The 17,750-nt window shown below is 46.9% G+C and overlaps 2 protein-coding genes across 4 annotated transcripts in view; one reads left to right on the top strand and one right to left on the bottom strand.

The window, feature by feature from the left end:
* Positions 1-559: 559 nt before the first annotated feature.
* On the top strand, positions 560-17,690 carry PRR33 (proline rich 33). The gene is made up of 3 exons (XM_061380422.1): positions 560-731; positions 6,376-6,512; positions 15,911-17,690. The coding sequence occupies exons 2-3, from the start codon at positions 6,492-6,494 to the stop codon at positions 17,561-17,563; spliced, it is 1,674 nt and encodes a 557-aa protein (XP_061236406.1). The 5' UTR covers positions 560-731; positions 6,376-6,491; the 3' UTR covers positions 17,564-17,690.
* The window catches only part of LSP1 (lymphocyte specific protein 1), a 51,421-nt gene continuing 44,056 nt past the window's right edge, over positions 10,386-17,750 (bottom strand). For all 3 annotated transcript variants that reach the window (XM_061342471.1, XM_061342469.1, XM_061342472.1), the window contains one exon: positions 10,386-11,783. The gene's annotated coding sequence lies outside the window, so the exon portion shown is untranslated. The remainder of the gene's footprint in view (positions 11,784-17,750) is intronic.

Raw genomic sequence — 17,750 nt, 5'->3', positions numbered from 1 at the left:
GCCCCACTACATGTGAATGGGTTAGAGCCTGTGATGGGTGTTGGGACCTTCTGCTGTCTGACATGAGTGGTCACAGGCATGTAAGAATTCAGAAGCACACAGCACACGTCATGTGTGTGCTTGTGTGTGGCACACTCCGACCTCTCACTAAGACTACCAGGGCTCTGCCATGCATCAGGGCTTGAGGAGGCCTGGTACAAGAAGCAGGAGAACCGGTGTGCAACAAGAGAGCTTGTCTGAACTCAAGCCATGCTCAAAGCATAATATGAAAGCAGTGTTTAAGTAAGGACATCTTACAGACAGCAAACCCCAGGGGGCTGGACCCCACCAACAATCTAGGTGCCCCAAGGGGTTTCGCTGCCCGAGCACCCTCCACAGTTGCATGGCTCTGCCGGCAGAGGATTGCAGTGCCTTGCACAATCCTCTGGCTCACGGTTTCCATTTCACTACCCCTCTCAGGCTTCAGCTCCCCATGCCCTTCCTTGGCAGGGTTCCCTGGTGATGCAGAGCGTGCCCTCCAGTGTCCCTGGCAACTCCAGCACCCCGATTCCCCAGCCTGTAGGAGCAGAGGACAACTTTGGTAGCTGCAGGGCAGGTGTTATTTTTGGCCTGGGTCGCAGATTGATTCCTGCCCTCTCTTTCCCTGCTGCTTGCAAGAAAGGGTCCCCAGCCGAGGATGTAGACAAGTTTTTAAAGCTGTGGAACAGGAGCTGCAGCCTCCCATTCACCAGGTAATGTGCATGAGCAAAAACCCCCTCTCCAGCTTCTGTTCTCCAGCTGTCAGGCAGCTTACCCCCTCGCCTCCCCCCTGCAATCCAGCTCAAGGCAATGCTTTAGTTACTCGTCGGGTGAGAGGGGGACAGTGTATTCTCAGACCCCTGGCTTTGGCTGGGAGTTTGCTGGGTGGGGAGCTGGGGTGAGCACCCCACACTGCTTTGGAGAATGGCACCTGCATGGGGGCACATGGCCAGACCAAGTATGGTGGCCTCCACGCCCCCTCCCCAGGTCCCTCAAAGGCACTAACACAGCAAACCAGCTTTCACACTGCGTTCTCAGCACCAAGCATTTCTGCCACCTTCCATTGGCTCATTTTCCTTGGACTCTCCACCAGTTGGGCACACCTCCAAGGAATACTCTATTTGCCCAAACTGGCTGCAGAGTAGGGATGTATGGAGGGGAGTCCCCCAGCCGTTTCTCCTTTTATGTCCCCGGTGGATCCAATTTGGCAATGGCATTCACCAGCCTCCTTTGCCTGACTGACAGGGCCTCATGACTCAGGTCTCTACACCAAGGACTGGGTTAATCTATTAACAAGAAAGCATGTGTGTGCAAGTGCACGTGAAGCCCTGGCTTAGAGCAGGGTGGTTCTCAGCAGATACGAGGCTGAACACTCCTGTGGTTCCATCTGGCCCATTTGCTGCCAGTCAGTTGGCAGGAGCAATGTGAGCATCTTGAAGGGTTGCACAGCCTCTACCAGAGTAATGCTGCTTGTGCATCAGTGGCACTCCACATCACTCGAATTCCCCTCTAGGCATCTGGACAAATGTGATGCTGATGCAAGCTACTAGAGGTAACCAGAGGTTTCTACCTGCTGCAGCTCTATTTTCAAATAGATGAGGTGCAAACATTACCGCCTGCAGCATCTCCTTTAGTTCCTGTACACTCAGCTCAGTTCCTTATCTGGACATGCTGCAAAACTACTCCACACAACATTTATTATGCATGATGTCCATGCTGTCTTTCCCATTGCCACCCCTTGGAAGCATAGCCCATTACTTCATACTGTCTCAAAGGATGTCTGTGCATCCTATAGGCTACCTCTGCCAAAGCACTCGTGTCAATGTCTTGCATCTTGTTTCCAGTCCCAACACGATCCAGTTCCCTCTTTGCATAGGACTGAAGGTATCTGCTCCATCCCTCAGGTATTTATCTGATGCTCATCCCTCTGGAAAGATTGTTTATCTGATGCTCACATCCTCTGTTTGCTCTGCTGTTATCTAGCTCACAACTGAGGTTCATTCCTCACAGCCCATTTTATGGTTGCCTTTCCTTCCCTTTGTGGGTCTCTCTATCCACTTCAGCACACACCTACAATCCTCTCCAATATTTGTTTCATACCTCAGCAGCATACCCTGTGCTTCGCACACATACCTTGCATCTAGTCCTTATTTCATCTCCTGATGCCATTGCACAGCAGTTTTATTCACAGCCTGCAACATTTCCATCATCAGCTCTGCTTCTCTTTACTGTAGATTGCCCTGCTCTGTGATATTTATTTTGCTGTCTTGAAATCATCTCTTCTTCCTGCACCAGCAGCAAGGTGTACTTGGGCTCCCCTCTGAGCTGCTGCAGCACAGCCACGCAAGCCTTGAGAGCAAGCAAACCAACAGCTACACCTCATGCTTCCTACTGATAGCATGGACCACATGAGAGAGAGATGATCCCATCTGCAGCCACATTTCTACCAAAAACAATCAGATTTTGTTATATGAGGGTGCCGTGAGCACCTGTCTTTGGAGATGCCACTCTTGCCAGCTGCCAGGTTAGGAGACAGTGTGCAAGCCAAAGGGAGCATGCATGCAGGTCACAGACATGAGCCAGGGTCTCAAACTGCATAAAGTCCATCCATCTGCTGACTTCAAGCCAGAATCTGGCATGCTTTTACAGTGACAGCATCTCTACCTGGGAGAGGATACAGAAAACCAGTGTTCCTCCTTGAATAGCAACTAGAGGCTGGGGCAGAGATCTACAGAAGTTTCCACTACGTAACATAGACCAATATCATATTTCTTTATGATAGGAGCACCCAGACTGGTTATTTGAGATGAGCCATTTGCAGGGGAGCTGCAATCAGCCCTGCTCATCTTTTCTGGCTTTTGGCTGTCCTATTGCAGCACCTAGTGTACTCAGGGCAACAAGACTTTAAATACAGCACACACACATTAGCCTTGATAACTTTATGGACTGCATAAAGATGGGCGCTTTGGCCAAACACTTGTATCTTTGGCTGTTTTTTTTATACCCCCCATGCTCACTGCACACCAGGCAGTATTTCCATGGATCATTGCTCCTACAACACTCAGCTAGCAAACTGAAAGAAGTGCCGGAAAACTGCATCTGAAAACCTCTGCAGCTCTGGAAGTCTGAAATCACCTGTGGCTTCACATTCATTAAACACTACAGAGTTTGTAAATAAAATCATCTATGTCCTTCCCATAAAACAGGTGCTCTTTCACAACCCAACAGATATCTAACTGCTGCAATGAAACAGTACCTACCCCTCATTCACCAGCTACTGACCGTCACTGAGCAAACCAATCTCATACTGAAGCAGATCCTGCTTTAGCCTGCAAGTTGGGCCAGAGAACCTCCTGAGATCCTTCCTTACCCAAACCCACCCATGACTCTGCACTTACATCTCCATGCTCAAGCACCGAGGAACCTCCACTGACATTTCCTGTCATCTGAAAATGGCTACATTATCCAAACTGAATTTGTTGCAAGGGAAATAGGTTTTACTTGAGTTATTCTATCACCCACAAAGCCACCCTCCCTGTCATAGTTGAGTGCTTTCAAAACAACGTCTTTTGATATTTTTGTATGATACAGCTATTTTGGTTTTGACATCCACTTACACAGACATCAGCACTGAAACACTTGAAGTTACCCAGGAAAACGTGTTGATTAAGCTGACTGGAGAAGGGTGGGGAATGTGCTTTTCTGTTTTGTGACACTCAATTATAAACCTTTTACCATGATTCTGGACAGGTGGGGAATGGTAATCACAAAAGTCATTCAGGAAGGAAAAGTAAATTCTCATCCACTTCTCCTCTCCTTTCTTCTCTTTATTGCACCCCAGAGAAAAGGATTCTGCAGTGGGGTTTAATCAGCAGTTCAAGGTTAAAGTAGGTGGCCTACGTTCACTGAAGCACTTTCCAACTTATTGAAAAACCTGCCAATAAAAAGGCAGATCAGATAGTGACTAAGATAAGTACAAGAGAAAAGACAAAATATATATATATAATTAATTTCTGTTCCTGGGTAAAATCCAATGACCTGTTTTATGCAGCCAGTCAAGCAGAGATCAGAATAGCCTTAAACTTTAAAATCACCTCCTCTATTTAAGTATCAGCACACCACTGCCATTTTACTGGCAATGACAGGATCCTAAGGAAACTGAAACATAACTGAAATGGACTGAGCAAGGACTGCTTCCTCTCTGGCTCCTCCAATACCCTTGTTTAGCATTTGGGCTCAGGATCTCAGTCCTCAGTTTGTATCTTCCTCCTCTAGACAGAAGACACCTGATGCCATCCTTGTGATGCAGAGCGATGAAACTCTTGCAGCAGCCACTCAGATACAGGGGCAAGCAAGCATTCACCGGGTTGGGGATTCACCAGTCTGAATCCTGGAGTGAGGCTGGGAAATGTCAGGGTGACAATAACTTTTGCTGATGGCGGCTCCTTGATATCTCAAAGGTTCAGGGGCATAAATGGGAGAATAAAGGGCAACAAACAAGCTTACTCTGGTCAATGACCAAATTACCTATGCATGCCTCCATCCACCTTCCTGGTACTGCTCTCCTTCTCTTTGCATCTGGAGGGAGTCAATCAACCTTTCCCTGGAGAATTCTAATGTGTCATCCCTTCTGTGAAACTTGGTTAGTAGAAGAATGTGCCCCTTCTTATCTCCTCTTAGACTGTAAGACCAGAAACTCTACATCTTTGCATAAGAAATCTGAGGGATCTGAACACCTCCTGCTTCAGCATCAGATGCAGAAATAACCAACCTCGTATGTTGTTCATACAGTGTGGGCTACAAATAAACTCATTAGGCTGGTGTGGTTTTGGTGGTGACAGCAGCAGAGCAGGGTACAACATGTTCTTGGGCATTTTTAAATCCTGTTGAAATTTTCTTATTCATAATGGTTTATTCTAAGTTTCCAGTTGGTTTGGCTCTGATTGTGATTATCTGGGCTTTTTTTTCCCCAGCAACATTTTCAGTGTTGGAGACACATAAAGTCACTAGTGCTGCTAAAAGACAATACCAGTTTTGAGATGTTGAAGTCATCAGACAGAGGAACTGATTGCATTAAGGTATTTGCATGAAGGATGGAGCACCTGCCCCAAAATCCTTCCATAGGTTGGCATTGTCCAAGCCCTGCAGAGCCTGGCATGATCCCAAATCATGCCACACTCTGCCAGAGAAAGAGCTCTCCATTTGCGGGAGAAAGCAAATGGAGAGCTCACCTCCCAGTACCAACCCAGAAATAACAGCATCTGCATCCTTTCCATGAGAACTGACCTCATCAGATGGGCCACAACTCTGACAGATGTGGGAAAGGCTTTTCTAACCTTGATCCACAGAGTGACTCAAAGTCAGATTAGGGATACATTAGCACACAGGGTCAGTAAGACACAAGGCTTAGCAGGACAGTCCTGGAAAAGAAGCAAGAATTTGCCTTCAGATTTGGCTTTCCGTCAGCTCACCAGCACTACAAAAGCCAGATGGAATAGTCCAAGCTTAACCCAGGTGTAAAGCTGCTTTGTAGACTTCCAAAGAAACTGCTCTTGCATGCCCTCATCTCCCTGCAAGCGTGTTTAGCTTACCAGCTCCCTTGGCACCCACACTGCAAAGGCTCCTGGAAGGCTGTGAAAAAGCAAAGCCCAAACTGGGATGACAGCTGGAAAAGGGGATGAAACACCCCAGGACTAAGAGGTGATAAATAACTGCTGGCATTTGGGCAGCTCATACATTCAGCCAGGGCAAAGGCAGGTATTGAGGTCATCCCCTACCAGCTCACTTCAGCAGCCTCAGCCCTGATCTTCAAGTCAAACTGCACACAAACCCCCAGCCAAATTCACCAAACCAATCAACCCCAAGCCCCCTCTTGCTCCCAGCACAGCATTTGCCATGCTGGCACCCTGCACTTACAGCACATCCCTCACCAAGAGCAACCAGAGACAGAGCCAGAATTGGTACTCTTCCTCTCTAGGGACAGTAACAATCAAAGCACAGATCCAAAATTGCATTTTGCAACCCTGACTTTTGCAAAACAGCAAATCTGACCAGCAAACTTGAAAAGCCTCCAACTGGTTTCATTGCCTGGAGTGCCTCTGCTAAAATATCTGTCCTGGCAATATCACCATTATCTGCCCTTCACCTCTCCGGTACTTTAGATGACGAACTTTGCAGGGCCAAAGTTAGGAGCATGCAGTGGTGTTACTCGATAGCCTTTCTTCATGCTAATTTTAGGTGATGGAATTTGTCATGCTTTCAAAAGAATTAGTTTCATTAGTTTTTGAGAAACCTCTTTTACCTACTGGCTACTGTAAAGACTCTTTTTCCCATCTGATGCTTTGAACTTACCTACAGGGCTCCAAAAATCACATGAAAACAGCACCCAAGATGATCTCCAAGAAGCAATGACCTGTTAAATCCTGTAAACCGAACCAAGTAACATGGTGTACCCAAAATGCAAGTGACTGCAGATGGAAACAAATTACACATCAGTAAGTACTGAATTTCATCTTTCTTCAGTTAATATTGATTCCTGATTTTTGTGGTAGACTGTTACTGCATCATTTAGTTATTCACTTTGGGAGATGTGCTTGCTCCATTCGCTTTAGACATCTAAGGCACAACCACTGTGGGATTCAGAAGATCCTCCTTGGACACTCTAGATCTAGCCTAGATGTGTCTCTGAAGATAAGGAATCAGGCTGGACCATTCAAGACACAGCCTGTGTCTCATCCTCAGGCTATTTACGCCTAAATGGATGACAGTCTGACAGAGAGGACAAAGTCTAAATAGCAGCATGGGGGTCAGGACCCTATCACAGCTGCTGTTTTGGGCTGTTCCCCAAAGGAGGTGGGTGAGGCAGGAGATCAGCTAAAGGGCTCACAGCACCCACACAGCCTCTCCACAACCTTGGGGAAGGACTACCTACCCAACAAAGCACCTCTGATTCAGTAATTACACTTGCAGTTTGCTGCTTTCATGTTTTAAAGTGCTTGTTCATATTAATCCCAATGATATTTTCCCCATACTTTGCTTCAACCTGCCCCCATTCTTCCAATCATCCTCAGAAGCCCTCAGCCTGTGACACATTTTTTTTTGTATTTATTTGAAGGATGAAGAGTAGGTGTCTTTAGCATTGTTAACCCACTATTGCTTAGACTTATCCTGAAGAGATTAAACACCTTTCTAAAACTGTCATCTAAATCAAATTGTTCCACTGCAACCAGTACCCTCAGGGGAACAAATGCAAAATCACATGGAAATGCTTGTGGTCTGTCTATTTACCATTATCAGGATCCTTGCAATGGGTCCACTATTTCTAAAGCAAATGCTGGCTCCCATTGCACTTCTTGTCACTGTCAGATCCACTCTTTACCTGCTTTAAAATACATGTATAAATATACACACTTGTATACCACACCACATTAGGGAAGGTGTGTTGAGCTGGCAAGAGTTACCAACAGTCTAACCTCAGAGCCATGCTCAGCAGCACATCAGCTGCCACCTCATTATTTATAGCCACCCCGCTCTTTGCAGTTGTTTATTTTCCTTCCCTAAGGTGGTGGTGGCAGGAAGGGAAGCTCTGACATCCAGCCCCAGGTGTCTCCGAGTCTGACCTTTCCCGCAAAGAGCAGGAACTGCAGACACATTTCAAGGAACAAAGTTATATGGGAACTCCAGGCTCCTGTGTACATCACCTCACTGGAGATCCAGTGCAGAGCTGCAAGCAAGGGTTGAGCAGAGATCTGTTAATCGCCAGCATATACACATAAGGATGGCCATAAAAGTGAGCCTATAATTATTTTATATCCAGCAAAAGAACCAGATGAAGTTTAGCCCCTAATCTTGAAGCAGAAGAAATGCTATATTAAGACATAACAAACTTGAGGTTTGCATCAGCTAAGCTTTTCCCACGTTTATACAATGCTAAGTTTATGGTCTGCAGGAAAGAGGCATTGCAATGGTTGTGGACCATGTTTTTCAATCCCATCTCATATATGCTCATGTAGAATCATCTGTCAAACTCTGCTGGAAAAAAAGCGGCCCTGAAACCTGGTACAGAAAACAAGCACAGCACATTTCATGACCACTGCAGCTCCCACAGATTTAAACCTAGATGTTGTACAAAAGGGCATCCCCTTCTGCACAATCTAAACAAGCAGAACAGTGAAGGAGAAACTGGAAAGAGGCAACACCTTGAGGTATGCCTCAAGGTCAGAACACAGCCCACACAGGGGCTCCACCCCTTTCTTTGGGCACCACTGACCTGCAAAGGGGATGGTAATCTGGGATAGGATGGCCGCAAAGAAAACAGAGATAGGCAGCCAACAGATACAGGGGCCAAGAAAGCATCACTCTTCTCCACCAGCCTTTGAGGATAAGCCTAATCCTGCAAGAAAGACTCACTTAATGCCTCAATTTGTCCTTCCTGCACTCAAAAATAAAACAGTCCCAGGAAAAGATAAAGCTAAGGTATCATAACAAAAGCCTAAGTGATGCCAATGCTGAAAAAAATACAATATGAATGTAGGAAAGATACAGAGCAGTCAGCTACTCAATAAAACCAGACCAGTAATTGCTATAGACAGAACATCCTGCCCTGCTTTACTCACATGAGCAAGATGAGCCCCAGAGCACTCTTCCCATCCCTAGGAGTGTGAAGTTCCCAGCAACACATAGAGATGCACAGGAGAGCTGGAAGCAGGCTGACTTTGCAAAGATTGCAGCGTAACTTCACTACCACACGCTGTGGTTTCTCCACAGTGAATTCACCAGCAGGAACTTCTCATTTTAGCAAGAGAGGAGCAGACACATTTCACAGATACATTTCAAGACATTTTCTTCTGACATGAGCAATGAAATCAGCCACAATGCCCAGTGCTTGCTGCTGAGGGAAGAAATGAGCTTTCATCCTCAATTAGCATTGCCCAAGATGCACATCCTGAACACCTGGGGATGCAGCATCCCTTTCTGTGGGCATCTTTCACCATTCTGGTAACCGCACTGCCACTCCCATCATTGAATACACACCATATTACTTTATGAGGAGAAACAGCAAACCATACAGTTAATTTAACTGTAGGAAAACTTCCTCTGGCACAAACAGGTACCTCATAAAGAGCTACACACACATGCTCCAAAGCAGGCCTTTCCCTGGTTCCTCAGCACCACTACAGCACTCTGGACTCCCAAGAGACCTTCCACATAACCTGCTCATTTCTGTGCTGTAACCAGAACCTGAGTTATGCAGTTGTTTCTGTTGAAACCACACATAGGTCCAAGTGGGCTTTAAGTGAGGAAAATATGCCCCGAAAATTAACCCTCCTCAGGGAGGGAATCCCACCCAAGCAGGCTTTGGGGCTCTTTCTGCACTCTCGAAGCAGGGAACAGGAATAGCAACAGGTCAAATTTTTGACCATCCTTTCAATCAGCAAACTGCAGAATAGAGCTGCAAACAAATTGGCGCAACCACTTTGCATGCATGCAAGGGCACAGTATCGTTGCTTTTGCATCAAACCAGAACACCTCCACACACCCCATTACTATGCCTCACTTGGAAACCCCAGCATGGCAGAGAAAGGGCTGAAAGGAGGAACAGCTGAAATGAGGGAGATGGGGCCAGATGGTGTCCACACTCCTCAGTGCTCTCTGAGGAACACACTCCTTGAATTCGTACCTCCAGGACCTGAAGCAGAGGATGAAGGGGACAAGGGTACCGATACAAAAAGATGACGGTAAGAAGTGGTATCTGAGAACTTTCCTCTTCCTAACAGTTTAAGTGTAGGTAAGGGCAGCACAAACTGTTTTCTGTCTCTGCACCATAGAAATGTTATTACTTGCAAGGTCACCTCCATGGAAAGGTTTCTTCATTAGGTGGTTCCAAATAGGATAGCCAGCCCATTAGAGTGCTGGGCTCCTATACAGACAGCTGTATTGATCTCATCTAAACTGTATAAGCAGGCTATAGAGGAGTTTTCAATTATTTTTTTAACAGTGCTTTTGGTTAAATCTTGTGCTGTTCTCAGGTCCATTAGCTGAGGAGATAAGCTCTGTGCTTCGTTTATCTGATCACTCCATGGGTAGTGTTCTGCATGCTGCTCCATCTCTCACCCAAACACCACTCATCCCCATTTTACAGCCAATTACCCCCAGTAACAATGAAGAATGCAGCAAGATGACAAGGATCTCCTAAATGGGACAGGCACACAGACAGCCCCTTTCCTGCATATGTTAAGCTCCTTTTCTTCTTGTCACTCAGTCTGATGTTTCTTCTTCTCCACTTTCCACTCAAGCAGAGGGTTGCAAGATCTTGGAAAACAGCTTTTCTGAGGGAACTCCTATATCAATAAACTCAGTTGCCATCATTACAACATCTTCCTCAAATTTTATTAAATGCTTACAAAAAGAAAAAAGAAACCAATCCAGGATGCAGTAAATGGAAGCAGAAAGCACACTGATGCAGGAGACAGAGAAGCTGCCCTCCCTCCAGGAGAGCAGAAACAAGTTGCAAAATTATGTTGACATGAGAAAAGGGTAGGAATAAGAATATAAAGAGGGGATGGGGGCATGCTAACACTATGACATATGCAGACATGGGAGAGTTCAGAAACAGCCCTAGGAGCTGATTTACAGACCTCAGGCCCAAGGCCAGAGCAACACTCTTTAGGGGCTTAGTTTCCCCATGTTCACAGCAAGCTCTGACCTCCCCAAACAACTCACTAGGATGCCCTTCCACTGAGGCAGCTTTCAGTAGAAGAACAGATGCTGTTTCCCGGTTATCCTGTCCTCCTTCAAGAGCACTGGGGGTGAACTGTCAACATACCCACCACCACTGACATTCAGAAGAAGTGTTTCAATCACTGGCACCGGAGCCTGCAGGTTAGGAACAAACAAATCTCTTTCACAGAAAAGGGAGGTAATACCAGCAGCCAGCACTCCTTACCTGTGAAAGGAGACTTCCAATCCATGTTAGGGAGAGGAAGGCAGCAGCTATTTGAAACAAAGCTGCTATTGACACTGTCAAGCCTGAAAAGTGGCAGGAATATTTTGGCATGGGTATGTAACTGTGATTAAAGGATGATCTGGGAAATAGACTAACAAACAGGACTAAGTTGAATGTGATTTGATGTACACAGGATCCAGTAGATGGAAATCCCTCAAAGCAGATGTTGTAGAAGGACAGAGGCTGCATTTTAAACAGGGGAAGACTTTACCCACAGCTGGCACCAACACGGTAACAAGTGGTCCTCACAGTCTCCTCGTGCTCAGGATATGCCCACTGCCTTCCTTCCAAACACTGATTCTTTTGCTAGGTTTCTGTTGAGCTCCATCTCTCCCACCACCAACCACCAATAACCACAAAGATAGAAGTTCTTCATCACATAGCAAAATCCCCGACAGCTCAACATATCCCCCTCTTCCAGCACTTGGATGGAAGAGAGGGAGCAGAGCACTGGCTCCCATCTCCATAGCAGAGCCAGATTGGAGAAAAAAAAAAAAAAAGAAAAAAGAAAGAAAAAAAGGAAAAAGAAAAAAAATTCCAGAGTCACATTGAAGGTTATAACAGGGGTAGGTTTTTCCAGCTGATCTAGTTCCTCCCATCCATCCGGAGGCAGCATGGGGTATTACTCATACCCTGAGAGCAGTCAGGCTGTACCAAAGCAGGCTGGCATCAGGCAGAAGAGAAAGATCCTTCAATTGTCTTCTATGGAGCAGAGGAAATAGTGGCGTTGAGAGTTGCATCGAGCCAGGACCAAGCTCAGCTGCAAGACAAGAAATCAACAGGTTCATTCATACCATTTGGCCTGCAACCAGCCATACCCTGGGCTGTACAGAGGCTGCATCATGACAGCAATTGCAGGTAGTTTTGTCCCACCCATTTAACAGAGACCTGTGAAACATCCCATAAAGCTTCAGCACCACAAGACAGCCAACCATGCCACATGCCCATGGCAGAGTAGATGCTGAGGGCTGCACACCCGGCAGAGGGAGGAACATGCTCCTACCCAGCCATCTCCTCCCAAGGAGGAGATGAGCAGGTGTCCTTCCAAGCCTGACAAAGCCACTGACATGGAGAGCATGCTCCTGCAGCCCCCAGCAGCCATAGCTTGCTTCTTGGGGCCATCTGCAGCAGTATTGGGTTCCTGCAGCTCTCCATCTGCTCCACGCACAACAGCTGGTGCAGCCGAGGGGCTCCACGTGCAAATGACTTTTCCATCACGTGATAAATGACTCCTCCATGCTGACACCCTCCCCACCATTCCTGCTTTAGGGTTGATGCAGAGAGAGTGGAGGTCAGGAGAACAGTTGGGCTCCAAAGGTGGGTGGCCTCCCCTCCACCCATAGGCATTCAACCAGTAGCAGGGAAGCTTAACCCTTTGAAAACTTCTTGACTCAGCTTCTAGCTCAATTTCCTTCCAGCTTATCACAAACACACCAGAGTTCCCATCTGATTTCCCCTAGATTTTCAGCTCTAGCCTTTCCAATGGCAATAAAGCAAGTCTGTCTGTCCCTTTGCTTTTGCTTCACTATGCAGCAAGGGGGAATATGCTCACAAGTCTTGCTCATTGCAGAATTTGTCCTGAGCACAAAGCTCTGAAGAAAACTCATCAAACAAAGCCAAGCATGACAGAGAAGGCAAATAAATTAAAAGCCGATTTCCTTTTTTTCTGTCTCTTAGCATCTCTCTGCCTCACTAATCAAACACAAAGATGCCAGCACAGTCACATGCCATGGAAGTTACCACCCACAAGGTCTCCAGGGCCACAGAACAGCAGGTTTCAAGTCAGATGAGATGCTGAGATAGTAGCAAAAGTGATTAAGAGCACTATTGTAAGACACTAAAAATCTGAGGCTGTAGGGCATAAAGCACCCTTGAACTGCTTTATGGAAACCCTTCCTACTGCATGCAGATTATATCTAAACTTCTTACTCCAAGAACCCCCATGCCCTCCTCAGTAGCATCTGGCAGTCTGCAGCAAATCCCAGGCAAAAACCTGCTATGACCTATACAGGAAGCTGCCTTTTTGTGGGGTACAGCAGTCCATAGAAAACACTCAAAACAGGTCACCAGTATTTGGGAAGCTCGCTATCCTGCCTTTTTATTGCAGCACAAGCCTGATGCAGATCAACCTTGTAATTCTGGTTTACTGGTGCTGCTAGACCACAGCTCATCTTGTAGGACAGGCTGTCCACGAGACCACATTAAACGGGAGCAGATGAAATCAGTTCACAACCACTCCTAACAGATGGATGTCCTAGCTCAACTCACAGAAGATGATAAAAAAAAATAATCACACAAGCAATTACCAATTCCTATCCAATCCAAACCACAGCAGTGATGCACAAAAGCAAGTATGCACCTCTCCAACTGAGGCATTCTGACTTTCTGACCCAGAAGAATCTAGAATATGCACAAGGCTAGGGAGGAGAACAGGTATATGATAAAGGAATGGGCTCTCAGCCTTTATTTCAGGCTAATGCAGACTTGTTTCTAAGAGTAGCTCCTGGAATAAAGCAAGTCCTAATCCCAGCCTTGTGCCTACGGCATGATGCTGATAAGCCACTGGGAATGCCCAACAGTTGTCACCCCCAACTGGCATAAATCCCCTCCGAGCCTCCTCATCAAAACAACGGGAGGATTCTCATGCCTGTAGCCAAAATAAATCCTAGAATCACAAAATAGTTTGTGTTGGAAGGGACCTTTAAAGGCCATCTGGTCCAACCCTCCTGCAACGAGCAGGGACATCTTCAACTAGATGTGGTTGTGCAGAGCCCCATCCAGACTGACCTTGAATATCTCCAGGGATAGGGCTTCTACAACCTCCCTGGGCAACCTGTTGGAGTGTTTCACCATTCTCATTGTAAAGAATTTCTTCCCTATACCCAGTCTGAATCCACTCTCTTTTAATTTAAAACCATTACCCCTTGTTCTATCACAACAGGCCCTACTAAAAAATCTGTCCCAAATTTCTTATAAGAAAAGTATAAGAAAAGTATTAAGTACTGAAAGGCCACAGTAAGATCTCCCTGGAGCCTTCTCTTGTTCAGGTTGAACAACCACAGCTCTCTCAGCCTCTCCTCATAGGGGAGGTGCTCCATCACGCTGATCATTTTTGTGGCCCTCCTCTGGACCTGCTCCAACAGGTCTGCGTCTTCCCTGTACTTCAGAAATGTTGGTAGAAGTGCACCACTTGCTAGAAACTTCCTATGTCCGGCCCATCACAGCCTATGCTATGGATCACAGCTCATCCACCATGGTGAAAGATTCATCTTGAAGGCTTTGTGCCCCAAATGCCACCTCTTCAGTCCTTTCATTTGCTGCTGCATTTGTTGGAGTTGGTTTGGTTTTTCTGGGGGGTGGTGATTTGGGGAATTTTTCGTTGTTTGGAGTTATGTTGTTGTTTAATAGCAGTCATCTTTCCATGCCCATCCACAATCAGTCTTGTTAGATACACCAACTGCTTGTTCAGTACAGATCAGCTTCCCAGCCCAGTGCTGACAGCAGCACTGCAAGCCCAAAAGCAACACAGAGCAGTCAAGCACAAAAAGCTGTTCCACACTTCTGAGACTTATATTCTGGATAGTTTTCTGCACATCAGGTATGCTACACACCCACACTAACCAGAGCAGCTTGGGAGCCACCATGAAACAATCAGAGCCAGTAGTCCCTCTGGGCAACCCAGACATCATCCCACCTCCTCTTCATTGTTTTGGGATGCTCAGTTGCATCCAGCATAGGGGACTAAGGGCTCAGTGATTTATGCCTAGTTTCACAGCGAAAGTCAGCAACTCTGTGCTGAGTGAGAACCGGGGTAGAGTCAGATTTTCTTCTGTAGGCTGCCAAAGAATCACTGCAGGTCAGAGGCTGTGTTTGCTGCTCCCCAGCCTTGCTCAGGAAGAGAAAGAGAAGAAGAGAGATTAGTTTCATCTTCCTATCCCCAACACAGACCCTTAGCTCCGCTATGCAGGTAATATGATTGGTGCTCACCAGAAAGGATTTGGTGGCAAGTTAGCAACAGAGAGCAGTTGTGCATCTCCCCAGGACCACCCGTGTTGGCTAAAGGTTGTCCAGCTGCAATTGCCACTGGGATAAGACCTGACTCAGACCACAACCCATTTCTATTTCACAGGCAGAACGGTGGCAATGCTCCCCAACAGAAAGGGAAAACTAGGTTTTAAATTGAGTGCAGGAGGAGAAGATTGCCACTGTGCTTGGTGCAAAAAGGAAATTACAATCACAGTTAGTTTTGTAACAAAGCACTAACTCACCAGATAATCACAGCTTTTTAAGGCCCTGCATTTCACAGAAATGTCTTTATGCCAGCTGAAATTAATCAAGGCCAGTGTTGACTTTGATTCAAATGACACGTGTAGTTTATGACTTATGTTGTACATTACATTGTATCAGAGTATTAATAATGGGAATTTTGAAAGCCATGAAATGGTATCAATGTATGCCTCCGGAGAACGTTTTAAAGCCTCAGAATTTCAGACCTGCTCTGTTTCTGTTGACAGTTCCTTCTAAATTGCATTAGGAGTTGCCAAGACACAAAATGTCTGGGGTCCCAAGGAGCTCTCACTGGGTTTTGCTCTAACACCAGGAGAGAGAGGGCTACAGATTCAGTAATACTGCTTCCCTCACTACATCTCTACGTCTACATCCACATCCATACTACCACATCCCCCATCTATATCCCACACTACCCTCAAGACTGGATGAGGGTTCCTGGGGAGATTAAGGAAACCAAAATGGATGCTTTTCTTCCACAATTCTGACTCTATACTCATAGCTTTTGGAGAGAGGAAAAGGAGGCCTTATGTATGAATATTTCAGATCTAGCCCAGAACTATGCCCATGTCAACTCTTAAGATTTTTGTTTTCTTTCAGGAGATGCCAATGCTGATAACAGTATCATCCTCCATCCAGCCTGCTCCCATTCACCACCACCACCACCTTTCTCCCCCTCCCACCTTACCAAAGCCCAGTAAGGACAACCTGCAGCTCCAGCGGCTGCTGAAGAAGGCAGCCAAGAAGAATGCTATCCGAGCTTCGGAGCAAGCCAAGTCCTTTCGGTCCAGCCTCTCGCCCGTGAATGAGGCCAGCTCTGACCTAGAGCACAGTGAGAGCGCTCCCCCAGCGGAGACCCTCAAAACCACCATGCCTGCCTCCACCAGCCTCCCAACCCGACTCTCCATCAAGCCCATCATTCACCGCGTCCCCTCCCCTTTCCGAAAGAGCAAGCCTTTCACACTGAAGGTCACTGAGCAGAGGCGCATTGCCGAACACCTCATGCTCACAAACTCCCCAGCCATGCCCCTGCTACACAAGCCAGAAGCTCCTGAGACTCCACAACAGCCTGAAGGCATGGACACCCACCTTCCCTCTCTACATGACCCTCTGATACCTATTTTCCCCCAGCATCCTCCTACCAGCACACCCAGTAAAGAAAGGGCACCAGAGGTTACATACATCACCAAGGCACACACTTATTTCTACAGTGTCAAGCCACCCAGAGCTAAGACAGCCACATCAAATCAGACCCAAGGAACCATCAGCCATGAAGACAAGAGGCCTTCTTCACCAGCACCTGAAACAAGCTGCTCTCAACCATACCCAGGGCAGATACCAACCCCGCTCAATGACAGCAAGGCCACATCTACTACACTGGAGCCTCCCCTTCTTTCTGCTGCAGAGGCAGAGCCTCCTAAGCAAGCTCCTAGGCCTGCTCTTACTGAAGATTCCATCAAGACCCCTTCACCCAAGCCCAGCATTGCCAGTGGCCACACTGATATGCCTATAACCCACAGAAGCGACACTGAAATGTCTGGATCAGAGACAGCACCCAAATTGCCCAAGCAAGACCAGGACATCCAGAAACCATCCACACCCAGTGCTCCCTGCATGCAAGCACACTCGGCAACAGAGACCCCAGAACAAGCTGACAGTACCAGTGCCACCTCCATGGACACCAAAGCAGAACATGTCATTCAACCTCAGTTGACCCCCAGCTTGCCAAACACCAGCCCTCCCCTCAAAGATGAACCAACACTATCACCAATAGAAGAAGCAAGACCTCCTGGAGCTAGTGCCAGTGGCTGGCATCGCCTCAGGAAGCACTTAATGGTGCAGCCAGAAGCACCCAGCTTCCCAGAGTCTGAGCCAGAAAAGTTGGGACAGGAGGAAGGGAGCAAGGAGAAGGAGGAGAACAGCTCTCAAGCAATCACACAAGACTGCAGGCTGTTTAAATCAAAGGCCACAAGAATGTGGGATGCTATTTTATACCAGATGACAGTCAAAAAGGAGAGGAAGCAGCAAGCAGAAGAGAAGAAGCTGCGAAAGGAGGAAAGCTTATTTCTTCCCCGCCGTTTACCCATCCTTCTACATAAGCCACGTTTTGATGCCCGAAAACTGAGGGAGCTGGCTACCAAACCCATGACAAAGATCACCACCGCTTTTGAGGTGAGCCGGTTTAGACCCAAAGCAGCTGAGGAGCACACCGAGATCTTTAACAGAACAGCATCAGGATGGTCAGCCAACTGAAGCCAGGCTGCTTCAACAAGCCCACATCTCTGGAGGTTCTTACACGGCACCAAGCAAGAGAACACCTATGACTAAAGTTTACTGCCCAGAGCCAAGCATAAGGAAAAAACAAAATTAAATAAAACCCTTTCAAGCCAGCAGCCTGATGCTGTGGGTTTAAGGATTACTCTCCATGTGTACATAAACT

Source organism: Neopsephotus bourkii, unplaced genomic scaffold (genome assembly GCF_033783945.1).
Source record: "Neopsephotus bourkii isolate Nb327-2 ecotype Australia unplaced genomic scaffold, CSIRO-AGI_Nbou_v1 NB_1792, whole genome shotgun sequence".
NCBI classification, from domain to species: Eukaryota; Metazoa; Chordata; class Aves; order Psittaciformes; family Psittacidae; genus Neopsephotus; species Neopsephotus bourkii.
The sequence above is the reverse complement of the archived record's forward strand: the minus strand, read 5'-3'. Positions and strand labels throughout refer to the sequence as shown.